General features: G+C 55.8%; 2 protein-coding genes across 5 annotated transcripts in view; one reads left to right on the top strand and one right to left on the bottom strand.

The window, feature by feature from the left end:
• Positions 1 to 3,706, bottom strand: part of ZNF746 (zinc finger protein 746) — a 74,131-nt gene extending 70,425 nt beyond the window's left edge. Inside the window, exon 1 of the mRNA XM_070459314.1 lies at positions 2,867 to 3,706. The gene's annotated coding sequence lies outside the window, so the exon portion shown is untranslated. The remainder of the gene's footprint in view (positions 1 to 2,866) is intronic.
• A 141-nt stretch (positions 3,707 to 3,847) lies between these two features.
• Positions 3,848 to 25,694, top strand: KRBA1 (KRAB-A domain containing 1). 4 transcript variants are annotated; one of them, XM_070458997.1, is made up of 18 exons: positions 3,848 to 4,297; positions 8,867 to 8,975; positions 9,805 to 9,924; positions 10,587 to 10,724; positions 11,313 to 11,462; positions 12,374 to 12,505; positions 12,659 to 12,844; positions 13,693 to 13,848; positions 14,454 to 14,678; positions 15,326 to 15,499; positions 15,936 to 16,109; positions 16,998 to 17,150; positions 17,596 to 17,778; positions 18,593 to 18,787; positions 18,870 to 19,001; positions 19,677 to 19,781; positions 20,215 to 20,460; positions 22,095 to 25,694. In XM_070458997.1, exons 1-18 carry the CDS (start codon positions 4,286 to 4,288, stop codon positions 22,973 to 22,975), a joined length of 3,471 nt encoding a protein of 1,156 aa, XP_070315098.1. In that variant the 5' UTR covers positions 3,848 to 4,285; the 3' UTR covers positions 22,976 to 25,694. The 4 variants fall into 4 exon arrangements, with proteins under 4 accessions (XP_070315098.1, XP_070315064.1, XP_070315028.1 ...); XM_070458963.1 differs by having other exon boundaries at positions 8,849 to 8,975; positions 19,680 to 19,781; XM_070458927.1 differs by having other exon boundaries at positions 8,849 to 8,975.
• The last annotated feature ends 1,413 nt before the right edge of the window (positions 25,695 to 27,107 follow it).

Raw genomic sequence — 27,107 nt, 5'->3', positions numbered from 1 at the left:
GCTAAGAAGGAGAATAAAATTGAAAGTTCCAAAAAATATCACATATGAATTCTACAAAGAGAAAAAATAATGGAGGAGAGGCGCTATTAAAAGATATAATGTTTGAAAATTTCCCAGACTTGTATGAAAATACAATGCCTCAGATTTAGGAACCAGGAGTTCCAAGAAAGATAAATAAAAATAAATCCATACCTAGGTACATTGCAGAGAAACTTCATAATACCACAGACAAAGGATGATTTTAAAAGCAGTCAGGGAGAAGGCAATGGCAACCCACTCCAGTACTCCTGGCTGGAAAATCCCATGGACGGAGGAGCCTGGTAGGCTGCAGTCCATGGGGTTGCTGTGAGTCGGACACGAATGAGCGGCTTTGCTTTAACTTTTCACTTTCATGCATTGGAGAAGGAAACGGCAACCCACTCCAGTGTTCCAGCCTGGAGAATGCCAGGGCCAGGGGAGCCTGGTGGGCTGCCATCTATGGGGTCACACAGAGTTGGACATGACTGAAGCGACTTAGCAGCAGCAGAGAGGACAATTCTTGTGAGAAGGAATAACAATTAGACTGACAGCAGACTTTTCAACAGAAGCAATGAAAGTTGGAAGACAATGAAATAAAGTATTAAGTGCGTAAAAAGTAACTGGAGCTTCCCAAGAGGCTCAGTGGCAAAGAATCTGCCTGCCAATGCAGGAGACGCAGGAGACATGGGTTCAATCCCTGGGTTAGGAAGATCCTCTAGAGGAGGAAATGGCAACCCACTCATGGAAAATCCCATGGACACAGGGGCCTGATGGGTTACAGTCCATGGGGTGGCAAAGATGAAGCACAAAAACAAGAGTAACTAACTTAGAATTCTCTACTTAGCTCAAATACTATTCAAGACTGAGAGAATAATAAGGTATTTAACTGAAATAATTTACTTCTAACATATCTATCTGCTATAAGAACTCTGAAAAGTTGTACCTCAGAAAAAAAATATAGAACCCAGAAGAAAAGAAAAAGAATAGAAAAAATAGTGAATGAAGATACTAGCAACCATGTTGGTAAATCTAAACAGCATAGATCATAATATACTAAAGTCCTTCTATTGTTTGGAAGGAGAGTGAACTGTAAAATATAATTAGACTATATTAAAACAAATATGTGTATCAAATTTTAAAGATTAACCTCTAAAAGCATAGAAAAGGAAGGCATAAATTTCAAATCAGTAGAATAAAAAAGGTGAGTAAAGAAAAATTAATCAATCCAATAGAAGGAAAGAATGGAGAAAAGGCACAGAAAAAAACATTATCAATAGACAGCAAGAAATAAGATGGTAGAAATGAAGTAAAACATATTACTAAACACAATAAAGGTAAATAGACTGTTTGCCAATTAAGATAGAGATTGTCATATTGGATTATACAACAACAAAATCTAGCTACATGCTCTTATAAAACACACAACTAAAACATAAATATCCAGAAAGTTTGAAAGTAGGATGGAAAAAGATATATTAAACAAATGCTATCAAAAATAAAGTTAATGTAGCAATACTAAGTCAGGCAAAATGGAGTATAGATTAAACATATTATTAAGGATAAAGAGAATTAATTCATAATAATAAAATAAACACTTTCCCAGGAAAACACAATTCTAAACTTGTAAACACAGTCTCAAAATTTGTAAAGGAAAAATTGTCAGAATTACAGGAAGAAATTGACAAATGCACAATATTGATAGGAGGTTTTAACACACCTTTCTCAGTAATTGATAGATCAAAAGTTAAAACAAAAATGATATGGAAGACATAAATAACACAACCCAAGCTTGATGTAATAGAACTAACTTGATCCCTACGCTCACACACACACACACACACACACACACACACACACAAATATATGTACTCTTTTGAAGCAAACATAGAACACTTTGAAACATTTATTGCATAACTTGAACACAAAGTGCATATCAGAAAATCCTTAAAAAATCAGCATCACATACTACATTTTTTTTTAACGCAAGGCAAAACTCAGTTACAAAAATATAACATAGTTAAAGGCTTATACATTTGGAAACTAAAAAATACTTTAAAATAACCTCATAGATAGAAAAGGAAATAACAAAAAATCAGAAAATATTTAAATACTCAAATTGATTGTGGCTGTTTTCACAAAGAGAAGTAGACAGCATCTCTATAGGAAGCTAGCTATTTGGGAAAACTGTAGCTGGCTAGTTCACCAAAAGCCAATTCACAGAATGACCAGAGAGCCAAAAGCAAAGTGTATGAAAGCTAAACCACTGAACATCGAGCTGCTGAAAAACCAATCTGAATTATTGAAAATCTTTAAGACTTTTGTCTACTTCATTCCTCCCTTTGTTTGTGTGCAGAACTGCCAAATAAACACTGATCTAAATTTAGGACAGTTCTCCACAATCATTTTACAAGGCAGATACAGAAACCAAGGTGGATGTCAGCATGGGGTGGGAGGTACAACTAAAATTAAATGGTAGGAAAGAGGTTTCTCAGTCACTGGGAGAACTGGCTATTTGCAAATTGATTTTTGGCAACAGGATCATTCAGCACATAGGCTGTTGGCGAATTGCTTTAAGCAATTCTGACCCAGAATCTACAGTTGGGGCTCTAGCCTGGTCAGGTAAGGGGGAGGTTGAATCAAAGAGGTACCAAGCCTGTACATGCTAAAGGAAATAAATCTTTCTTGGGTAGAGATATTACTTTTTTTTTTAAGTGAGGGGATTTTAACGTTTATGGATTCTGAAACTAAGGGTGGCATGTGGGATGAGCTGAGAGAAGGGATACCTACCAGGAGGAAGCTGATCTCAGCAAGGAGGGCCCTAGGCACCAAGCAGAGCTGAGGTACTTACCGAGGGGCGCTGTGGCCTTGAGGAATCCTGAGAGCAGATGTTGAACTTGAACCTGTCTTTTTCCACCGCCTGACACCTTGTGATATCTTCAGATCTTCAGGACCGTGGGCTGCACAGACATGGGTCCTGTGTCAGTACTCCCTGGGTGTGGAGAAGGGGGCTTTGCCCAGGGAAGGGCTGGACAGTCACTGAGGGTGTTCTACCCACGCGGTCTTTCCTTGGAGGCCAGATCAAGGTGGGCAACGTTGTACCCTGAAGTTCTGGGAGGTCACACGCAGCAAGGCCAGCGGAGACCCACGGAGGTTAGACCCACAGGGATCAACACTAGGATTTCTGGGCAAGAAATTTCCTTTCTCTGAGTCCAGAGGAAGAGAACTGTCGGGGCGCAGGCGTGGGGAAGGGCTCTCCCGGATGCAGGCGTTGCCTCCTGTTGGACCCCGGCTTCCTTGGCCCCTGCAAACCGCAGGTTTAGCCCCACGAGCCCGCCTTCTCTAAGCTGTCCTAACAGGGGTCCACCAGACCGGGGATGAGGCCCAGCCGGGGATCGTCTCCCTCGGACCGAGTCCGCAACTCTCCCCCAGCCCCTCTGCGTCCTTTCTGACCTGGAGAATGGTGGGCTCACGCTCCATTCATTCAACACATTTATCTGAGGGCCTACTAAGTGTCAGGAATGTCTCCAAATCAACAAAACAGAGCAGCAAATAGTCACACAGGTACAGTGGCTCCCGGGTCAAGGCGAGGGTGAGCGCGGGAGCGGGGGGACAGACCTGAGAGCACGCCGGGGTCTGGCGGCCCCTCCGGCCCATCCACCACCCAAGTCAAGGGGTCCAGCCTGCAGCCCCCTCCACCCCTCTCGGGGTCCGCTTCCCCCACCCCCTCCCTAGTCACGGTCGGCTTGCGGGATGCGTCCTTCGGGAGAGACGGGTCGCGTTTAACCCGAGCATCCCCATCTGGCGGATAGGAATCGCTCAGTAAAAGTTGGATGCAAGAAAGGATGGCATGGATGGATGGATGTGTGGATGCACGGGTTTAGTCCGGCAAGCGTACAGCGAGATGGCCACAAGGCGGATCCCGGCGCCAAGTCCCTCCCCTGGCAAGCTTCACCGAGTCTAGGCTGAACCAGTGGGGAGGGGGCGCCGCCAGGCTCGCCCCGCCCTCCCCTCGCCCCCCACCTTCCAGGCCGGCTCGGCGGCGCCTTCTGGGAAATGTAGTTCGCGCCTGCGCCCGGAGGGCCGCGGGGGCTGGTCCCCCTCTCCTGGGCTGCGGTGCTCTGGGCTGCTCCGGACGCCCACCCGCCCTGCCCCCTCCCCTGCGGCCTGCGCCCAGGAGCCGGATTTCCTCCTGCGCCGACCTGGATCGCTGACCGAGCGAGTGCTAGCTGCGCCGTGCCGGAAGTCGGGAGCGGAGACTGGGTCTGGGATGGCGGGCCAGGTAAGGCGAGCCCGGACCGCGCCGCGCGAGCCGGGACCCCGCCGGCAGCCAGGGAGGACAGACGATCGCCTCGGCCGGGCCTGCCCCGAGCGGCGCTGTGCGGGCCTCGAGGGTGGAGGGCGAGCCTGGGACCCGCCAACTTTGGCCGGGCGAGGTGCGTGGGAGTGGGGGTGCACAGGATTTGGTGCAGGGAAGTCCAGGATCTGGGACGCCCCCTCTTCCCTTCTCCCCGTCCCCGCTGTGTACACGGACTTGGAGCTGCAGCTCCATTTTTGGAAACTCCTTTGGGTTAAGCGTCACCATCTCTTGGCGTGGCTTTTTATTATAAATTATCCTGGGAGCGATGGGCATGGAGGCCCAAGGAGAAAGAGTAAATCTGGGCACTTTCCTTCTTGTTAGGATCCTGGGATCCCGGCTGGGGGAGGGCATGAACAGGGTCCCAGGTTTTTAGCCATTAGGTGAGATGTGTAGGCTCGAGAGCTACAGGGGGAGCCAGCCCCATCTGTCAAGCCTGGGGCCAGTTTGTTGGGTGCAAGTTGTGTGCAGGGCGGTGAAGGTGCTAGGAAACCTGATGGTACCAGTGGGGAGTGGCCGGATGTCCTTTTGGGGGTCTTCTGCAGCCAGCTCTGTAATTGTGGCTCATGAGCTTGGGCCAACCTCAGGTAACTGTCGATTCCACGGTTTGAGGGCCCAGGAGCGGTGGTGATGAGGGGCTGGGGCAGTCTGTGGCCAGGTAGCGCAGCACTGTGCGGAGATCTTGATGGCATTAATGCCCCACGAGCTCCTGGGAAAAAGCGAGAAGCCAGGCAGATTAAGGGGCGACAGAGGTGAGATGGTTGGATGGCATCACCGACTCAATGGATGTGAATTTGAGCACACTCCAGGAGACGGCGAAGGACAGGGAAGCCTGGAGAGCTGCAGTCCGTGGGGTCGCAAAGAGTCGGACACAGCTGAGGCACTGAACAACAACCGGCAGGCTGGCGGCTGTGGGAGCAGGGGCAGGCTCCTCTTCAGATCTGGCCACACGATTAGGAAACTGAAGGACACCCTCCATCACCACCCCCGTCTCTGCTCAGATGTGCCCACGGGCCCCATGCTCAGGCCTCCTCAGACCTCAGTTTTCTTTTCCGTACAGCGAGGGATTGGATCACTGATTGTTCAGATCCGATGTCCTGGGGTGTGTCCTCACACTGTGTGTCTTCATGGAGAAGGTGCCTGGCCGTGGCCTTGGGAGCTGGTAGGTCACCGTCAGATGGAGAGGAACAGGGTGCGCCTCCTGCCTTCCTGTCTAACGTGACTCCCAAGTGCCCAGGGGCTGTGGGAGCAGAGCCCACAGGTCGGGGCGGCAGAGCTCAGGGTCTGATCTGGAGGCTCAGGACTGAGCCTGAATCTTGCCAGGAGAGTGGGTTTGCTCTGCAGGCCGAGTCTGTGGCCTGGGGCTTTGCACATTTTGCTCGCTCCCTACCTTTTTTGTGCATGTGCGTGCGCACGCGCGCACACACACACACACACACACACACTCCTCTGCTTTTTTCTGGGTGAAGGCAGCTACCGATAGAACCACTTACCCTGGCCACAGTCAGTTCCCATTCCCAACTTTGTGGGACAAGAGTTTATCTTTTGGCTGAGGTGGCGAGTGGCCTGGAAACCATCTCTTCCGGATGTCTAAAAGAGCTGGTATATTTAGCCAGGAGACACAGAGGCATTTGGGGTCAGGAGTGGTGTGTGTACCTGGAGGTGGCCGACTGTGACCTGCCGGTGGATGTGAGGCAGACAGATTTGGCTGCATGAGCAGGAATCACAGCACTTACCACATCCCAGCATTTGTTCTGGGCACTTTTCTTACAGTAGTTCATTTACTCTTCACAACATCCCTATGAGAGAGGTTCTTACGATCCTCTTATAGATGAGTTTACTGAGCCCAGAGCTAAATGTGAAGCAAAGCAGGGATTGGGATTCCAGCCACCTGGCTCCTGGGGTCAAGCTCCAACCTCCACACTATGCCTGTTTGTGTCCCAGAACTTCTTAACGCCAGATAATGCCAGCCATAGGACTGTGGTGAGCCCCCACAGTTGCTATAGGTATTCAAGTAGAAATTGAAGAGCCCCCTATTGTAAATGGAAAAGAAAAAAAAAAGTGAGTTAGTCACTCAGTGGTATCCAACTCTTTGCAACCCTGTAGACCGTAACCTGCCAGATTCCTCTGTCTATGGGATTCTCAAGGCAAGAATACTGGAGTGAGTGACCATTCCCTTCCCTGGGGGATCTTCCTCACCCAGGGATCAAACCCGCATCTCCCTGTGGCTCCTGCATTGCAGACAGCTTCTTCACCATGTGAGCCTAGAATAGAAGTTGGCATTAAATGTTCACTACCCCTTAAAGTTATTCTTCAGTTGTTGGTGATTTCTAGTTCATAGACGTGCTACAGTGGACAGCTCGCCCCTGGGGGAGGAGAGGGTCCCATTTACTGGAGTAGTTTTCATTTCTGGCAGCCCAGGCAGGTTCTGCCCAGTCTCCAGCCAGTGACTGGACAGCAACTCTTCCCCAGCCCTGTGATTCTAAACTTAGAATGTGTCAGAAGCATCGGGGGAGCTTGAAGATGCCAACTTCTGTGTTCTGAAGGCACTGAACACAATCATGATTTAGTCAGTCTAAGATAAGGTGAGAAATTCAGTCCTCGACAAAGGTAACTGTGAACCTAATTTGAACCTAAAAGCTCTTTTATGTTTTCAGTTGTTAGGTAGTAAATTCTGATGGGAGAATAAGGACGCAGACTCTTTTTCATCGGGTTTGCTAAATAGAGAAGCTGTCTGTTGACGTGAACTAGCTGGTCAAGAGAATCGCCACTCGGCTTTGCTCGGTTCCCCACCTGCTGCTACAGCCAAGGCCGTGCTATTAGACTCAGCTATTTAGCAGTGGCTTCCCTGCGGCTCAGATGCTAAAGAATCTGCCTGCAATGCAGGAGCTGTTGTTCAGTTGCTAAGTCGTGTCCAACTCTGCGACCCCATGGACTGCAGCACGCTAGGCTGCCCTGTCCTTCACTATCTCCTGGAGTTTACTCAAACTCATGTCCAATGAGTCAGTGATGCCATCCAACCTTTTCATCCTCCGTCCTCCTGCCCTAAATCTTTCCCAGCATCAGGGTCTTTTCTAATGAGTAACTCTTTACATCAGGTGGCCAAAGTATTGGAGCTTCAACTTCAGTCCTTCCAGTGAATATTCAGGTATTAGGAAGATCCCCTGGAGAAGGAAGTGACAACCCACTCCAGTATTCTTGCCTGGAGAATTCCATGGCCAGAGGAGCCTGGTAGGCTTCAGTTCATGGAGTCATAAAGAGTTGGACACAACTGAGTGACTAACACATACACACACATTTATTTGTACTTATTTATCATTTATTTGTACTCAAGAGCCATCCTGTCTCCTCCATCACCATCTTAAAAAACTTGTTATAACACGGTGAATTCTGGGCTGGCTGGAGTTCCCATCCTGGAGTCAACCTTTTCTTGGACCTGAGCTGCAGGGCATGGGACTCTCTGTATTAGCTTCCCTGGATTGCCATGAAGGTACTTTCACAAAGCGGGGATGGGGACTTAAACAACAAATTTAATCTCTCACAGTGCAAAGGGGAGAAGTCCCAAATCAAACTGTTGGCGAGCCCATGCCCCTCTGAAGACTCTAGGAGAGGACCCTGCCTTCCTCTTCCAGCCCCTGGTGGCCCTGGGCATTCCTTGGCTTGTGGCCCCATCACTCCTGCCTCCCTGGTCACGTGGACTTTTCCTCCCTGTGCGTCTGTCTCTGCTCCTCTTCTTATAAGGACACAAGTCATACTGGATTAAAGTGGAAGAAAGTGAAAGTGAAGCCTCTCAGTCGTGTCCGACTCTCTGTGACCATATGGACTGTAGCCTACCAGGCTCCTCTGTCCATGGAATTTTCCAGGCAAGAGTACTGGAGTGGGTTGCCATTTCCTTCTCCAGATATTCGATTAAAGACCTACATTATTCCATTATGACCTTAGCTTAACTAATTACATCTACAACGACCCTAGTTTTGAATAAGGCCACATTCTCGGGTACTGGGGTAAAGACATCAGCGTACCTTTTTCAGGACACAGTTGACAGTGACCCTAGTTTTGAATAAGGCCACATTCTCGGGTACTGGGGTGAAGACATTAGCATACCTTTCTGGGGACACTGTTGACAGCGACCCTAGTGTTGAATAAGGCTACATTCTTGGGTATCAGGGTGAAGACATCAGTGTACCTTTTGGGGACACAGTTGACAGTGACCTTAGTGTTGAATAAGGCCACATTCTCGGGTACCAGGGTGAAGACATCAGCATACCTTTTTGGGGACACGTCTCTTGTCCCGTTGCCCCTTTGCCCGTTCCCATGTGTCAGGTGCTCACCCCGTGCTCTCGCTGCCCGACCCTGCCGCCCCGCCGTGCCCACCAGGGGACGCGGGCTGTGGGCTGGGTCAGCACGCCGAGGACGACTCCCGGGGCAGCCTTGCTGGGAGGGAATGAGCCAACTGCCCTGAGGTTGTGCCCACAGGTGTCGATCGCCTTCCAGGACCTGGCCGTGCGGTTCTCCGAGGACGAGTGGCGGCTGCTGGGGGAGGGCCAGAGGGCGCTCTACCTGGACGTGATGCGGGAGAACTACGACACACTGGCCTCCCTGGGTGAGGAGCGGGCGGGGCCCGGCGTCGGGTGGGAGGGTGATGGCGCAGCACCTCGAGGGCCCAGGGTCGCCCGGGACCTCGGGCGGCTCGTGGGGCCTTAGTCTTTGTTCACACAGTGAGGTGGCATCCAAGAGCCTGGTGCTGAGCTGGGGGGCACCTCTCGGGCCTTCCATGCCACTGTTTCTGTGGATGGTACCAAGGGTCTGGGTGTGATTTGGTGGGGGTGCCAAACAACTGGCACAACGGCACTGGTCTTGGAGGTTCTGACGGTCCCTGGGGTCTGGGTGGTCACAGACACACATGTGTACACACATGACAAGGGTTTGGGATGGTCACACGAACATACTCATGTGTACACATGCACACAGGGATTGGGTGGTCACGTATACACGTGTACATGGGGTTTGGGTGGTCACATGGATAGACATACATGTGTGTTCATGGGGTTTGGGTGGTCACACAGGCATGTGTGTACACATGTACACAGGGTATGAGGGGTCACATGTACACATGTACATGGAGTTTGGGTAGTCACATGGGTAGACGTGTACACACATACATGGGGTGTGGGAGGTCACACGGATAGACATGTACACACGTACATGGGGTTTGGGAGGTCACATGGATAGATGTGTACATGCATGTACATGGGGTTTGGGTAGTCACACGGAAACACATGTACACTCATGTACATGGGGTTTGGGTGGTCACACATACACGCATGTACACAGGTGCCTGGATGTCTGGGTGCCTTGGCCTCTGGTGTGATGATGTAGAAGGGCAGAGGCCAGCTTCCACTCCCAGGGATGGGCCCTCTTTTCTTTCCCAGGGACGGCGGAGCCGCTCCCCCTCTCGGCCTTCCTATCTCCCTCAGAGCCTGGAGGAGCGGTGGGGGCCCGGAGCCGTGCTGGAGACGGGCAGGAGCCAACCCAGGGAGGAGGCCCCCTGGGTGAGTAATCTGTGCAGATGAGAGCCCCTCGGGGGTCCTGATCCCCATGGGTTGCCTGGGCCCCGGTGGACTCACTTATGTCCCTCCTACCGTGTGGTCCTTGGCCCCTGGCTTCATTCCCTACAGGACACCATGACCTCAGCACTCCCCACCTCACCACACCCACCCTTCCCTGACCTTTCACCCCCGACCCCTCTGGACCAGGAGCCTGGTATACTGTTGCTCATTGTGTGAAGCACTCAGAAGCCTGGGCTCACCCTGAGAGAGTCTTCGCCTCTCAGGCCCCCTCCCCCCGCCACCCAAGCAGAGCCAGTTGCAGCCCTTGAAGGTCCAGAGAGCTCGGGCGGGTGGATGTGGTCCAGGGGTTGGCAGGAGAGGCAGGAGTCTGGATGGTGGTGGAGATGGGGAGGCAGCCCTCCTTGGCGTCCCCTCCATGGCCCAGCAGGGACAGAGGAACAGAGCAGAGAGGAACTCTGTTACCCGCAGCCCCCAGCATCTTGGTCCTGCCATGCCCACACGCGGGGCACCTGCCCTGAACCCAGGTCCTCTCTGCGGACATCGGTGTCTCCTTTGCAGCCCTTCCCGTGGTGGGAAGATTACATGAGATGCAGCGCGTGCTGACTGATGTTGGGGGGTGGGGGTTCACTGTGGTCTCTTGGCAGGAGGAGCCCCCCAGCACAGCCTGCACCTCAGCGCCCTGGTGCAGCTCGTGCAGGAGATCCCCGAGTTCCTGTTCAGGGAAGGCAGCCCTGAGAGTAGTGGGGGAGCCAGCCTGGATGGGGCGGCTGTGAGCCCCGAGGGTGAGTCCTACGGCAGGCCCCGCTGCATCCCACAGACGAGTTCAAGCTGCCAGCCCGGCCCCTGGGTGGAGTTAACCTGTTAACGTGAATGGCCGGGTGGCAGGCCGGTGGCCTGAAAGGACACGGACAGGGGAGAGACTGCGGCCTCTAACTTTTTCTAGCGGTTTCGCCACGGCTTCATCCACGTCCTTGGGGCCCCCGTCGCGTCCTGCCCTATGTGGCAGGTGAGGCCGTCCCTCTTCTGTAGATGAGTGTCCAGTGGCCGGGTCCCCCGCAGCCTGTACTCTCCCCATCTCACCAGACTTCTTCCTCCCCCAAGTTTGCAAGGCATTCCCGCCTCCCCAGGAGTCTGTCTCCCCCAGCTCCAGCCTGCAGGGTTTCTTTGCGTCCACTCAGCTGATGGTCAGCTGGGGAAGATCTTATCAGAACAAGGCCACAACCTGCATCTACATCTCAGAGCCCAGGGATGACAAGGCAGAGGTTATTGACATAATGGTCATTGTTGGTGGAACGTGGCAAGGAAGGGCCAGTGTTGGGGCACTGTACCTCCTGCCAGGCTGAATTCCAGTGTTTCCCCGCCCCCCGCAGCTGTGACGGAGGACACCTGCCCTCTTCAAGACCTGCTCCGCTGCCTTCCAGATACACCCGTGGGCCGGCTTGGCCTGGCCACCACGCCCAGCGGCAGCTCATCCAGCAGCACCCCTGGAGCTGGGGGGCTGGGGAGCCCCTGCCCCATCAGTGAGTAGGACCCAGTGCAGGGGGCCCACACCATCTTGATTCTTTTCCAGGACTCAGATTCCTCTATAACTGGGTCCAGCTCCTCAGTGGGGCAGGGGACGGTGTGTGGAGCAGGCCTGGTGCTGGCCTCTGTCTGGGGACCAGCGAGGATTCAGGATGCTCAGCCTCACTCGCGGAGTGCTGTGGGCAACGCGCCTGTGGACCTGACTCTCAGACCTCTCATCGGGGCAGCCCTAACAGCAGGGGAAGACAAGGCTGGCCTTTGGAATTTCTCTGGGTCTCAGTTTATTTTTTAAAATGCTTGAAGATTTTACATTTGTCTAAATATCTATTTTTATCTAAACTATTTTAAATTAATACGGCATAAAGTAGCCAGTGCTAAAAAATAATACCCTGTTTAGGGACTTAACCTTGGTGGTCCAGTGGTTAAGACTCCGCCCTTCCAATGGAGGGGGCGTGGGTTCAATCCCTGGTCAGGGAACTAAGATTCCACATGCCGGGTGGCCACCAAAAAAAAGAAAAGCATGCCGCATTTAGCCTGTAGTTTCAGGTGTCAGCTGGCACCTTTCCTCTGGGGTCCCAGGTGTCCAGCTTTGAGAATTGTTGAGTGCAAGGCTGGGGCCTGACTTGCTGAGGCAATCAGAGGCTGCCCTCACGGGAGGGTCCCGCAGCGAGCAGTCTTGTGTTTACATTCACACTGGAAGGAAATGGGGAAGGACTCTGCCACCCTTGGGATGGACTCTGGGAACAAGCCGATTGTAGCTGGCAGAGCCACCAAGTTCCCAGGACTCAGCTGTCCCTCGGGGAGCAGTTAGAAGCTGGGGAGGCCCGTCCTCTGTGTGTGGGGGGGGAGTGATTTCTCAGGGTGTGGAGCCAGGGCTGGAAAGGCCTGCCTGTCTCTCCTGCAACAGAAACTGCCGACAAGCCGAGGCCCGTGGAGGAGGGGAGCCCAGGAGCCCCTGGCCGGAAGCCCAGCCCCACCACCTACAGCCAGGGCAGTAGCAAGAGCTGCAGGAATCTGGAGAGAGGGACCCCGGGGGCAGGTGAGGGGCCGGCTCTCCTGAGGGTGGGGCTAAGGATGGGGGGCAGGTGGGGAGGCATTGTGTGGCCCCCACCTGGGCCTCCTGACGGCCCTACCCAGCAGACGGCATCCCTGTGGTCACGGGTGGGAAACCTGATCGAGGCTGGCCTTGCAGGAGCTGCGGGCATCTCTCCTGGGCACAGCCCCTTGCAAGGCCTCATCAACTGCCTGAAGGAGATCCTTGAGCCTGGGCCCCAGGGCCCCGAGGGACCACGGAGCTCGCCACCATCGTCCATCCCCAGCCTGGGTGCCTCTCAGCTGACCAGGGCAGAGCTGGGGCCTAGGGGCCCGCCCTGGGCCGGTGAGTCCTGCGGACCTGTCTCCTTAGGCCAAGGTTTCTGAGCCCGTGGAGAGCTCCAGTTGCTCTCTGTAGATACTTCTCTGTAAATATGACGCCTTCCCTAAGGATACTTGCCAGCTTGGCTGCTCCAGTATCTCTGGTGTCACATTTCTGGAGCCAGATGGCTGTGATAGGGGAATAGCATGGTCAGCATCATCAGCTTGTAGAAGAAAACTCAGAAATAGATTTTGCCCTGGATTCTTATGGGTTCTTGATTCATCCTAAGGTGGGACATCTGAGAATAAGAGGCTGAGGGGCACTTCTTGTTGACACTAAGCGGGATGCTTGGGATGGGCTTTGGGATGGGGGTGATATGGTGGGGGCTGGAGCCCCAGCCCTGAACTCTGAAGCCTGGTAGCCAGGCAGACTGTGAAAAGCTCCTTGAGGCTTCGAGCCTCAGTTTCCCGTCTGTGAAAGGGGTAAGTGTTCTCACCTTAGAGGACTGTCCTGAGGCTTAGGTGCACTAATAATGTGTGTGTGTTTGTAAAACGCTTGGGCCTCCTCAAATTAAGTTCTGTTCAAGGCCAAGAGAACTGTCTCCAAGTAGTGAGCCAGGCCACCCACTTCCTTCATTCGTTCTCAGAGCAGAACCTCATCTTCCTTTTACCCAGCCAGCTCTGGGAGGTGTGGCCAGGCATTTTTAAACCAAGCGCTAAGACAGTGGCCCCGCGCAAGGCTGAGTGAGTTGCAAGAAGACCCACATCCCCGGGTTTCCGGCCTTGGACCTTTGACTGATCCCTCTTTCGGTTGTTGTCACCGAGACTGCGGTCACCGGATTCAAGGGGTCGCGTGTTCCTTTTTTCCTGTAGTGAAGACAGAGGCAACGTCGGGTGATTGTCCCCTCCAGGGCCTGCTGAACTGTCTGAAGGAGATCCCCGAGGCTCGGGACAGGCATCCCAGCCCCTCAGGAGCCAGCGACCCACAGCTGCGGGAGGACCCAGGGGCCTGGAAAAGGAATTCTGGAGGTAAAGGCCGCCGGCTGGGCAGGGAGGCCCCTGGGCATCACTTGTTTCCTTTCTCTGCTCCAAGCAGACCTTCCACTACTAGACACTTGGGCCCACACGTCAGCGTGTCGGCGGAGTGGCCAGACGTTGGGGCTCATGCTATAGAAGGAGCTGGGCATGTGGGAGGTGCATCAATGTGCAGACGTTCCAGGTTGGCTCTTAGAGTAGGAGCTGAGGGTTCCAGAAGGAAGGCGGGAATGGCTGGGAGGGAGAGACAAAAAGCAGAAGGCAGAGCTCCGGGTAGTGCCCATTCTGGGGCTCTTTCCAATGTGGAGGTTCTTGTGATCGTTTGGGTTCACCGTGGGTCATTGGTATTCCAGAACTCTTGATAGAGTCGTTTGGAGGCGGGCCTGCTGGCCTCAGAAGCAGGACCTTGACTTGGTGCTCCTGGGGTGGGCTGGCTTGGCATCACCCCTTGGTAGAAACCTCTAGACGTGGAGGTGGGATTTGGTCCATCTGCTGGTGGTTGGGCAGTGACTGTCTTGGAGCTGAGATGGCTGTGGAAGCTGGGGGCCGTGGAAACCCCATCCTAACCCTATAGAGACCTCATGACGGGCTTCCCACAGGACTCCGACCTCTCCAGACCCCTCCTCCGGGGCCTGGGCCGGGAGCTGGCAGCGTGCTCTCTGCAGTGAAGGTGGAGGACAGCTGGCCCCAGGGGCCCCCGGAGCCCACATCCTGTCAGCTCAGCAAGCGGCCCCACGGCCCCTCTGCCACCAGCAGCCCCAGGAATATCAGAGACACCGCCCCCGCCCAGGTGCGGGTGCCCAGCTGGGGCTCTGCAGCTCAAGGTGAGGCCTGGGCTTGTCTGCTCACGTCCTCCCAGGTGGGGCTCTCAGGCCCCCACGAAGGTTCTGCCAGCCCACAGGGAAGGGGCACCTGGCTGTCTCATGGGTGGGCAGAGGTATCAGCCTGGCCTTCCTTCCCAAGCGGTTGTGGTGGTGGTAGTTTAGTCGCTAAGTCGTGTCCGACTCTTGCGACACCATGGACTGTAGCCCGCCAGGCTCCTCTGTCCATGGGGTTTTCCAGGCAAGAATACTGGAGTGGGTTGCCATTTCCTTCTTCAGGGTCCCAAGTGGTTAATCCTGTCCCTTAATCTCCTTGCTCTTTAACCAAGGCCCTTGCCCAGGGAGCCTTCCATTAGAAGGACCTCGGTTTTGCAGAGAATCCCCAAGTGTTGGGAAGCTGCCCATTGCATACGGCTCTCTCTCCACCTGCCCCTGGGCCTGGGTACAGCTGGCCTCGCTCCCCCAGACTGGGGAGCAGAGAGCCGATGGGAACTGGCACAGAGGGAAGGGTGTCCTGCCTGGCAGACCCCACGCCTGGTGCGGGACTCGCCACCCCTGTGGAAGGCAGGCAGGCCGGGCAGTCAGCTGGGGCTGGGCCGGGGCGGGGGATGACGGGCCAGAGATGGTGACGGGCCATCTCCCCGTCCCAGCCGGCAGCGCCTCGAGCTCACCCCTGGAAGCCCTGGAGGCCTGTCTGAGGGGCATTCCCCTGAGTGGGTCGTTACCTCCCCAGCCACCGGCCAGCTTTTGGTCCCGGAGCCCCCAGCCAGGAGACCCCGGGTCTCAGAGGCCCGAGCTGCCGCGCCGCGGACCACACAGCAAAGGTAGCCCGCGCCGTGGGCTCGGGGTGGCATTTGTCCTTATGCACGGAACGGGGTCAGTGGGGGGGAGTGCCGAGGACGCCATCAGGTCGCCCCTCCTCATCCCGGGCCAAAGGTGGGGTGCACATGCCCCTGTCTCCCAGCCCCGTCTCATGCCTGCCCCCCAACAGCCCCTGCGTTTGATGGAAGCCAGTTAAACTCTGCCTCCTGCCACCTCTGAGAGCTTCCCTGACCCTCTAGGCCCCCGAGGCCAGCAGTTGGGTTTATGTGGGTTAATGAGCTACTGGCTTTTAATCAGGGCCGTGAGCACCCTAACCTCAAGGGAGATCGCACGGGAGAGGTGTTGGGGCAGGGCTGGGCGCCCGTCCGCAGCCCAGCGCCCAGGGGACCTCTTGGCCCGCGGTTTCCCCTCGATGCCAGCCGTGCCGTTTGCCCACAGAGGTGGTCGTGGGGCCTCTGCCGGCTCTGGGCCTGCAGGGCTGCACAAGAGACAGTCCGGCCCTGCCCCTGGGCTCCCAAGGCACCCCCAGCAGCTTCTCGTCGTCCAGCAGCTCTGACGGGGACCTGGATTTCCAGACCCTTGAGCGCAGCCAGGGGCATCGGCCAGGAAAAGGTGAGCTGGCTGGCCTGAGACTGGGAGTGGGTCCTGGAGAAGGGCGGGGGGCGGCCCTGCCTACCGCCACGCATCCCTTTGGCGCTGCGCGGGCCCCTCCCCTCTTCCTGCAGCTGCTCTGTCTCTGGTTCCTTCTTTAGCGTCCTCTATTGGCAGACCCGGTTTTCTGAGTCACCCAAACAGGTGACTTCACATCGCCTTGTGGACGCGTCCAGCCTGGCCCCCTAGCTGTCCCTGTGCCGCCCCAGAACCCCGCAGCGTCCGTGGGGAAGCCATGTGCAGGGCTCTTCTCGAGACACTGAGGTCCCAGCCGCACGATGCCCAGAGCTCTGGCAGCTTCTCTCTTCTCCCACTCTCTGCCTGACACCCGCATCAGCAAAGATGCTTTTCAGGAAAGAGCTTGACTGAGATGTGGAAGGAAGGGGCCTTTCCTTTATCTAGAATTTCAGTTCATGTAGTGGCTATAGCTTCTCCAGTGCTGTCACTCGAAATAAGATTTCTGCAGTGTGTTTTTATCCTTGAGTTGAAATGCATTCACATTCTCCTTCTTCACTTGCTGCATCTATACCCTTTTCCCTCTTTGACTAGTCACGGGAATAGTGAATAGCTGACGACATTCCAGCCTTGGGGCCCATCTCCCCCATCAGTGGCCCGCTGGCCTGCTGACTGGCTTCTCTCTGTAGGCAGTGAAGATGAGGAGGCCTCTCCCAGGGCCACCCAGAGACAGAGCTGACACGGGTCTGAGGCCAGGTCTCCATCTGGGTGCCCTGAGCAAGCGTGACAGGCCCTGGGCTCCAGCTGCAGTGGACCCGGGGTACAGGCAAGGCTCCTGGGGTTCGCAGGACTGAGCTCTGGCCGGCCAGGACCACGAGTGTTGGGTTTTCACAGGAAGCCCCATGGGGAGCTCCCCGCTCCAGGGCCTGGAGAACTGTCTCAGAGAGATACCTGCACCCCGGCCGCAGCCGGCCTGGCCCTGCTCCTCGGCCGGAGACGGAGGGCCACGGCGAGCAGAGCCCAGGAACTGGGTGGCAGGCACAGAAGGTAATGTGGGTGGGCCCACATCCCGGTCTAAGATGAGACGACCCTCTGGAAGTGGCCTGGCCAGAGGCTCGTGGGAGGCCACAAGGCCAATAGCGCTGCTGTCCTGGGTGGAGGGGCGAGCCGGGCCTGGACACCCAGCCCCCAGGTGCTGCTACGAGTCCAGCCCTGAGCCGGGGCCTTGGCAGCAGGGAGTGTGTATCCTGGCCTTGGTCTCCGGCACGGCGCTGAGCTGTGGGGGCTCCCGGGAGGCTGGGTAGCTGGGTCCAGGAATGACAAGATCCTGGAGGGTGAGGATGGCCCTGGGAACATCCGCGGGGCGCGTGTCCCACTTCGGTAGCTTCATCCAACAGTTGACTGAAGTTGTCTTCTGAACAGTGCTTCCCTGGCCTGAATGCTACCTCAGGGCTCCCAGGCTGATGGGCCTCTTGGCTTCTCATTGAAACAGGACTGAGGGGCGAGGCCTGTGAACCAGCGCACCTGGGACAGCGTGGGGGTGACGTGCCCGCCAGGAGCCTCCGACTTGCCAGCCCTCAGGCCCTGGCCTCTGGGACCCTGTCCGCCTGTTCCCCACAAGGCCCCAGAGAGCTCAGGGCGGCCAGGCCGGGACAGTGGAGGTGGCTTCAAGACGGTGAGCAGGACTCTTGCCCAGGGACTCTCTGGTGTGTCTCCTCCCCTCCGCGTAAAATCTTTGATGAGAGAATAGTCCTCCCCCTTCCCCTTCTGTTCCTCCACTCCTTTACTGTCTCAGCCATTCCTGGACTGCTGGCTGCAGGGTGTGTGTGTGCGTCTCTGAAAGCCTGCTGGCTGGAGCGCTCTGAAGTGTGCTGAAAGCAAGTGGGGAAAGCACTGCTCTCATCCAGAGACTGGGTTTCTCTGGGTGAAGGACTGGTGGTTTCCTTAATACTAGTTGCCTGGGGATGGAGGTGGGTGGGGGCGAGGGGGTGGGGGGTCTCCTCCTCCTGCTGCTGCAGTTCAGTTGAATTTACAGTGGAATCCTTTCCTAGATTTGCTGAAGTGGGCGGGTCAGGCCTGACCTAATTGAGAAAGTGCAGGTATTTGTCATACTCCCACCAGGCAAGAGCTGGTGGACTTAACTGAGCCTCTCCGCAGGCTGCCGGTCCTGAATGAACACAAGTAGAAAGGGCCGCCTGGCTTATGAGCCCCAGAGCCTGGCCTGGACCAGACTGTTAGTGGCCTCCAGGGTCTTGAGGCTTCTGGAAGTTTCCGCCACGGCCTTTCCAGAGTGGCTGGGGGCCAGACCAGCATCTGGCTTTGCTTCCCTCCGCTTCCCGTGGCCACGGGATGCTGTTCAGGCTCCCCCAGAGCTTGTGTGGGGCTGAGCTGGAGGGGAACCAGCTCCTCGTGCTGGCCCACGGAGGCCAAGGCCCTCTGGCCTGTCCTCGGGTTCCGGACAGAGGGCTCTTCGATTGCCGTTTGCCCAGGGCCAGCCACCAAGCCTTCCCCGCTCCACTGCCTGGAGAACTCTCTGAAAGGGATCTTGCCCGGGGGGCCCTTGCGCTTTGCCTGCCTGGCCGGCCTGGGCCCCAGCCCCTGCTCCAGCTCCAGCTCGAGCATCAGCAGCTCAGAAGGAGAAGACCCGAGGCCGGAGCCCGAGCTCTGGCAGCCCCTCCTGCAGGGTGAGCTCGCTGGGGGGAGGGGGGACCGGGAGCCCGGCCCCAGCGTGTGGCGCCACCCTGACCCCGGCTCTATTTGTGCCAGAGAGGGACCACCTTCCCAGCGGCAAGGGCCTTGGCCCCCCGTCCCCACACCATGGCGGCCCCCATGCTGGCTGCAGCCCTGGGGAAGGCTTGAGGAGACGCGAGCCCGGGCACCGCTGTGACCTCACTGCAGGTGAGCCCGGGGTCTCCAGAGGAGCGGGGGTTTGTGTCCCCCAGGAGGGCCACGGGTGCAGGGACAGTCCCACTCATCACTTGGCCTGACTCTTGCCGGAAGGCTCTCTGCCTTTGTCACGCCTGAGTTCCCCGTAGGATGAGCCGTGTCCGAGAAAAGAAGGTGGAGATGTTGAGGCCCCTGGGGCCCCAGGGGTGTCAAACAAGTGTGTTTAAAGGCCTGGTAATCAACTTGGAAAGTCAAAGTGTCCATCGCTCAGTCATGTCTCTTTGCAACCCCATGGACTGTAGCCCACCAGGCTCCTCTGTTCATGGGATTCTCCAGGCAAGGATGCTGGAGTGGGTTGCCATGTCCTCCTCCAGGGGATCTTCCCGACCCAGGGATCAAACTCGAATGTTGTGCATTGCAGGTGGATTCTTTACTGTCTGAGCCACCAGGAAAGCCCAGTAAACTTGGTATATGTAAGAGGAGAAGGAAATGGCAACCCACTCCTGGAGAAGCGGGTTCTTGCCTGGAGAATCCCATGAAAAGAGGAACCTGGTGGGCTACAGTCCATAGGGTCGCAAAGAGTCGGACATGACTGAAGCGATTTAGCATGTATGCTTGCATATATATATATATGTATCAACACCTCCTTGCTTCTCAGTCCAGTCCTGAGCCAGTAATCATTCCCAGCAGGAAAAGCAGAAGAGAAGCTGGGAGGCAGGTCCCACTCGCCCTGGAGAGAGGTGTGCTTGGAGACCCTGGGACCACCCGGCCCCCTGAGCAGCGTTGGAGGAGGTAGGGGTGGGTGGGTTGCCAGGTCCAGGAAGAGGGGCCCCCCTGCACTCAGGCCAGTGACTCCACCCAGTCCTTGGCCTCCAAACAGGCCCTGGCTGGTCCCCACATTCCTCCCTGCCTGTGGGCCTGACAGGAGACAGCAGAGTGGGCTGGGCATGGACCCCCAGGGCCCGCAGCACGTCCCTGGAGGAGCTTTACCAGGGGCTGGACCTGCGGGCATGGCCCTCTCCACCTGCTCTCTCCAGCCTCCTGGGGGAGCCAGAGGCATCGTGCTGGAACTGCAGAGGATTCTGGAAAAAATGCCCACCTTCACTCAGCCTGCGGGCCCCAGCCAGCCATTCAAGCAGAGATGGGCTTCCTGGCGAGCCCAGTGTAACCCTCTTGCACCTCATTTCACCAGTGTTTGAAAGTTGAAAGTTTTGTTTTGTTTTAGGCCGTGTCCAAGGACCCCCTGTCAGTGTGGCCGTGGCGGAGCCATGCGTGTCCACACCGGAGATGCTCAGTGCTCTTCCCGCACGGTCCGCTGTGCATCCCTGCCCTGCCACTCAGCTGGGGAGAAAGCCGGGGCCTGGGCCCTGCCAGCCTCCTGGGTCAGCCCACAGGCTCCAGTCCTGGAAGCCGACCGCCGGTGAAGAATCCAGGGGCTTCGGGCCTGGGGATGGAAGACGAGGTGTGACAGGTGAGCTGGGGCTCCCCTGGCCCCTCAAGTATGGGAGCCCCGCAGGCACGGGGTGGGGGTTGCGGTTGGGGCTCAGTGTCTGCACGGTCACCCCTCCCTCCTTCCCCACTGCTCAGCTCCTTCTGGCAGGGTGGGCCAGCAAGAACCCCCGGGTCATGCCTGGGATAGGCTTTCTCTGAACAGCCTTCCAGGCTCATTTGGGTCATAAGTTGGGAGAACCTCACATTGAATCCACTTTAGCTGGCTTATTTCATTTCAGGGTTTTCCTACAGGAATAGCTGGCTATTTTATGAAAGTACGCAGACGGTTCTTAAGGGCAAAACAAACACTGAATAGATGCATCCAGAATCAAAGTTTGGGGTTTGAGGGGACTTTAGAGACCAGGTAGGGAAAATGAGGGTCAGTAGTGAGTGACCAGGTGGGAAAGTCCCCAGAGATGCCTTCTGTATCACTGACCCCGGGAAGCTCTTCCAGACCACAGCAGAAGCGGGTGGGTGGGGCTCGGTGCCTGGTCCTCTCTGGGCTGTGCACCCCGATCCTCACGCTTGAAGCCTGTGGTGGGGGCTCCGGTGTGTCGTGGGCCTGTCCTGCCTGGAGGTACGGCTGTTTATCAGGAGTGCTGAGCTGGCCCGGGGCCCGTGGACCCGCTGCCCCGCCTTGGTCAGAAGGACAGCCAGGACAGCAGCACTGTTGCTGACCTTTAGCCGAGATCCTTCCTGAAGAACGTGGCCGGGCAGCATTTGCGTCCTTGGGCTCCAGTCTCCACTTTTGCTGTTTGAAGTCCCGGGGGTCCTGGGAGATGCAGGCCGGAGCTGGTCTGGGGACTCAGACATGGCTGGAGACCAGGTCTGTCCTGCGGCTCCAGGTGGTATGGGGCTTCCTTATGAGGCTGGCCTCAGGTGAAGACCAGGTCCAAGAGAGCTTTGGGTGAAGGGGTAGGTGACTTTTTTTTTTTTTAAAGTAAGTTAAGTCTTAAAGTCCTATGTCTATAATTTGATTAGGGAGGGTAAAGGTCAGGAGGGGGTAGGGACCCCTGTGATTTGCTTATGACTAAGACCTGGATACTAGGAATGATTGAAATCAGGAGAAGGGGACGACAGAGGATGAGATGGTTGGACGGCATCACTGACTCAATGGATGTGAGTTTGAGCAACTCAGGAGATGGTGAAGGACAGGGAAGCCTGGCGTGCTGCCATCCATGGGGTCGCAGAGAGTTGGACACGACTGAGCGACTGAAGAACAAATAGCACTAGGTGCTGATGCAGCCCCCTTTGTCCCCCAGCTGGAAACATCTGGGCCTCTCTAGACACTGCCCGTGGCCTTGCCTCCTGGCGGCTTCTCGAGGCCCTGCCTGCTGACCCTCCAGAGCAGAATTAGCTGCTCTGGGGCAGCGGTAGGGCCCCACCAGTCCTTTTCCTAGGAGGTGGGGCGGTCTCTGTCCTAAGCCAGCTTGGTTTCCGTGGAGACCCGGCCTGTGATCTGTCTCGCCTGTGAATTTGGGAGGCAGCCTTCCACGTCGCCCAGGACCTTCCTTCGCTTAGTGGGCAGGGTGACAGACACGCCAGCTGGAGGGACTCGGGGGAGGGAATGTCCTGACAGCCGATCACACTCACCGCCCCCCGCTCTGGTTTCAGCCGGCACCGACGGCGGGCCCCCTCCTGGGGGTGTGCCCCAGCCAGACCCCACAGCCGCCGTCCCTGGGGCCTTGCCTGGCACCTCCCCGCAGCCACCGTGCCTCTGTGGGACCTCCCTGCGGCAGGAGCTCCGTAGCCTGGGCACCGCCCTCTCGGAGAAGCTGGACTGGCTGGCCGGGGCCCTGGCCGGCCTGGCTCAGGAGGTGGCTGCCATGAGGACCCAGGTGGATCGACTCGGGCGCCGCCCGCGGGGCCTGGGGCCCAAGGGCCTCCCCCGGGGCCCTCGCTCGGCCAGCGGCCCTGCCCACAGACACCCGCCCTACTGGAGGCACAAGGGCCCCCCCAGGCCGAGACCGAAGATCCTGCGGGGGGGCCCGGCCGAAGGCTGCAGGGCCGGGGACCCGTCGCCAGGCCTGTCCAGTGGGAGGCTCCGTCAGGTGCCTCCGGACACCCCCACAGCGGAGCCCCCGGGGCCCGGCTCCAGCCCTCCCCAGCAGCCTCACTCCTCAGCCTGCAGCGGCCCCGCTGTGCAGACTGTACGTCACCCCCTCGGGCACCCCGAGGCCAGCCAGAGCCCCCCTCCCCATTCACTGCTGGCTGCCCCGCCCCCCCAGGTGGCTGTTTCGGTGGGCACTGCAGAGGCAGAACCACGGGGTGCAGTGGCTGCCCCACCCAGGACCCCAAAGTGGCCCAAAGATCCAAGTGGCCTGCTGGTGGGGCTCCAGAGAGCCCTCGAGAGTGAACGGTGGAGTGGGGAGCACAGGGACCCAGGGTTGGGACCCTCTAACTGCCACCTTCGTGGACTCAGCCCCGCAGAGGGTGCCCCGCCTCCGGCCACTTCGCCCCACTCCAGCAGAACCTTCCCCACGCTGGGGCCGTGAAGGGGGCCCCCTGACTCCAGGGTGACCATTGCTCAGGGAGGCCACCGTTTGGGGGGCTTGCGTTCCCCAACCATGCCTCTGGCTTTCTTGACTCAGGTTAATTTAAATGTTGCTTCCCCCTCCCGCCCTTGCCACCAGAACTGCCAACACGGGCAGGGGGGCAGTGTGCACCCACGTGTGTGTGTGTGCCATGTGTGGGAACACCACGTGTGCCCGGGGTGCCCTGAGCCGCTGCAGAGGGGCCACAAGAGCACCTCGTCTCAGCACCTGCCATCCTGGCCTCAGCGCTGTGGAGCGTGGTGCCTGTCTTCCTGGTCCACGGGGGCTTAGCTTCCCTTTGGGACAGATCTCTGCCCCCTGGCTGAGGCTGGAGGTACCTCTGTGCATTCTGAATTACTGAGGGTGCTTGCCAAGGGGAAGAAGGGCGCTCAGAGGGGCCGCACCAGAGTGTGGCTGTATGGCTGTCATCGGCACTGGGGACAAGCTGGCTCCTGCCTTCCTGCCTCCTCCAGAGAATCCAGCAGCCTCCCCGAAGTTGGGGGAAGAATTCCACCAACTTCCAGGGAGAGAGTGGCGTGTGAGTTGGCCTCCTGGGCCCGTAGTGACAGTCCGCTGTGGAGCCCAGGAGCCTCCAACAACGCACATTTACATCCTCCCGGTTCAGAGGCCAGAGGTCCAAGGCGCAGGTGTCGGCAGAGTTGGTTCCTCCTGAGTCTGCCCTAGGCCCCTCTGCAGGGCCGGTCGCTGACTGTCCTCGCGTTCCCAGGGTGCTCCCCCTTTGCTCATGCCCCTCAGTGTCCCTTTTGTCTAAGGACACCATCCGCAGGCCCTCCCTCTAACACGATCGCTTCCGTAAAGACCTCATCTCTAACTCAGGTCTCGTTCGTGGTCCTGGGGTTGTTAGGGTTCCAGTGTGTGAATCTGGGGACGGGGGTGCACGATCCAACCTCCGACTCACATGAGGGAGCGAGCTCACCTTGGTCCTGGTGGGAGGAGGCAGTATGACCAGGGTCACTAGGCCCGCTTTCCTGGGGCCACCAGGCTGCCCTGGGCCCCACCCCTCCCTTGGGGGATCAGGAGTGACCTGCCTGTCGTCACTGCGTTTCTGATCTTTTTCCCCCGATCTTTGCCCACCAAGCCCTTACCTGATCTGAGGAATCCTCGGGACGCGGTCCATGCGCTCTGGGAAGGCCCTGCCCAGCTGTGCTGTTAGGGAACCAGGCACAGCACCAAGGCCCGAGCTGGCTTGGGACCCAGGGGGGCTGTAGCTGCAGTGAGTGCTCGAGGGGGGAACCCATTGGCTGGTTTGCCCAGCGTGCCCCTAAAATCGGATCTTTGGGGACACAAGCAGGGCCTGGCCTGTGCTGCTCATGGTCCCTGTGGAAGGAGCAGGCACTGATGCCGACAGCGGGAGAGCCAGTGGCCGGGTGAACAGACCATCAAAAGGGGGTGTTAGAATGTTTCCAGGACTGGAGTAAGTCCCTCGATGACCGTCTCAGAAGCTAGGTGTATGAGATCATGTAAGTAGATTGTTTAAACACACAGCCTTCACAGCTAGCGATAACTTGAGGAAGAATAAAGAACATTAGAGGTCTAGGCCTTCCGCCTAGAAAGACGAATCCAGCTGCCTCCAGGCTGTGTAGGGAGTGATGCTGGGCCGTTTCAGAGCCATCGGAAGGATCTGATGGAATCGGCGCTGTGGACCAGGGGCTTGAGCTGAAAGGAGGAGGGCTTGTCCGGCCCTCTGCTCACCCTCTGTAGGAGTGGTGGTGGTGGTGGTGGGGTGGCCTGCCTGACAGGCCCGTGTGACATTTTAAGGCTGGTTTTGTGGGCTTTGCAAATACCAGTCTTTGCATCGCCCTGCGCCGCAGGTGCGGAGGAGCACACAGACTCAGATGGGGCGAGGGGCTTCCTCTGGCTGAGTTAGGACAGTGTGCGCCCTGATGCCGCCCAGGCCAGGGGGCTCCCAGTCCGGCTGGACGCTGTGGGAAGTTCAGGTCCTTTTTTAAGAATGTGGAAAGTCAGCCATGAAGTGAACAGTGAGAGGTTCCGTGAGCCGCAGCAGTGTTCATCCTCCAGGTCCACTGCCACGCGGACAACACCCCTCCCAAGTCATGAATTGAAAAGCCTTCTAGAACCACTGATTTGGTGACAAACCCATTGGCAGTCTAGGAGTTTGGTCCTGTGTCTGTCTCCATCTACTTGGTGAGGAAGTGTGGTCACTTTGGTAGGAGAAACCACAGACTGTTGTGAACTCAGGAATTCCCGGGGTCAGGAGGTGGGGGGCAGAGAACCTCCCCTCCCCAGGCGCTCACGCACATGCGGGTCCCCCGTGTCCCGACCGCCGCCTGTCAGCCGAGGCCACCGTGAGGCAGCAAAGTGGGAAGGTCCTGCCTGGGCGGATCAGGGCAGGCGCCCACAGCCTCCAGACGACCCCCCAAGGGTCCAGTAGAAGGGGGGGCCTTAGTCCCCTGTCTGAGACACCCCACGATGTCGCCACTCTCTGGAAGGAGCTCGTCAGGCGGGCGGACCAGGCTTGCTCTCCACTCTCTTGTGTCCTTGTGTTTTAGATGTGGCTTCTGTAAACAGCCTCCTGTTGGATTTTGTCTTTTAATCCAGCTTGGCAAATTTTATTCTTTAGTTGGAGCCCTTAATCCACTTCTGTGTAATATTATTGTTGATATATTGAGATTTGAATACACCATCTTATTTTTGCTGGTGTTTGTCTCACTCGTTTCGGGCAGGGTCTTCTTTCCTGCTGACAGTGTTGTGGGTTTTGAGTCATTCTTAACCTCCTTGACGAGCCTCAACATTTAAAGAGCTAAAAGGGTAAACATTCAAATTTACAATCTTATTTGGGAAGTTTTAGCATAATTTTTCTTTTTAGAAATTGGTTGGACAAAGCAGGAAGGATATGGAAGATTTGAGCAAACCATTTCACAAAATTGAGTTGACTGGTGAATAGCTAGAATGTTGCACCACAGGACTACAGAATATTCCTTTTCAAATATACATAAAACAGTTACAAAAATTGACCTTATACTAAGCCCAAGAGCAAGTTTAAACAAACTTAAAATTATTAGAATTATGTAGAGTATGTTTTCTGGCCCTACTTTAGATTTAAGCTAGAAGCAAATAACAAAAAATGAAAAATTCTTATATATTAGAAAAGAATTATTCTCCTGAATAATCTGTGTGTCAATTAAGAATTCATAATAAATATTTTGAACTGAACTGTAAGTACCACGTATCAAAACTTGTAGGATTAAGCTAAATTAATACTTAAAAATGGGTAGGCCTAAGTGAGTACAAAAAAAGGTAAGGGTGAGAATTTACAAAGAGGACAATAGAGGAAATCCCCCCAAAGGTTAAGGAGATGTAAAGGCAAGAGAAATCTGGGGAGATAACAGGTGCACCCATGGCTGATTCATGTTGATGTATGGCAAAAACCATCACAATATTGTGAAGCAATTATCCTCCAATTAAATTAATCTTAAAAAAGAGTAGAAATTACTGAAATAGCATACACATAAATATATAAAGGGCCTTCCCTAGACAGCATACTAAAAAGCAGAGATGTGATTTTGCTGACGAAGGTATGTATAGTCAAGGCTATGGTTTTTCCAGTAGTCACATACGGATATGACAGGTGGACCATCAAGAAGGCTGAGCGCCAAACAATTGATGCTTTCATACTGTGGTGTTGGAGAAGACTCTTGAGGGTCCCTTGGACTGCAAGGAAAGCCAACCAGTCCATCCTAAAGGAAATCAGTTCCTAAATATTCACTGGAAGGACTGATGCTGAAACTGAAGCTCCAATACTTTGGCCACCTGATACAAAGAGCCAGCTCACTGGAAAAGACCTTGATGCTGGGAAAGATTGAGGGCAGGAGGAGAAGGGGACGACAGAGGGTGAGATGGTTGGATGGCATCACCGACTCAATGGACAAGAGTTTGAGCAAACTCTGGGACATGGTGAAGGACAGCTGGTATGCTGCAGTCTGTGGAGTCACAGAGTTGGACATGACTTAGTGACTGAAAAACACAAATAGATATAATTAAGAAAGCCAGAAATTTTGGTTTTAACAAAACTAATAAAATTAACCAGTTTGTGGCATGATTCATCACTAAA

The sequence above is a fragment of the Odocoileus virginianus genome, chromosome 1 (assembly GCF_023699985.2).
Source record: "Odocoileus virginianus isolate 20LAN1187 ecotype Illinois chromosome 1, Ovbor_1.2, whole genome shotgun sequence".
NCBI lineage: Eukaryota > Metazoa > Chordata > Mammalia > Artiodactyla > Cervidae > Odocoileus > Odocoileus virginianus.
This window is presented reverse-complemented; position numbering and strand designations above follow the sequence as displayed.

Coding starts and splice junctions, on each gene's coding strand:
- KRBA1 (XM_070458927.1), top strand. Junction 14,679..15,325: donor CTGGGGCTCTGCAGCTCAAG/GTGAGGCCTGGG, acceptor TCCCCGTCCCAG/CCGGCAGCGCCTCGAGCTCA. Junction 17,779..18,592: donor GTGGAGGTGGCTTCAAGACG/GTGAGCAGGACT, acceptor CCGTTTGCCCAG/GGCCAGCCACCAAGCCTTCC.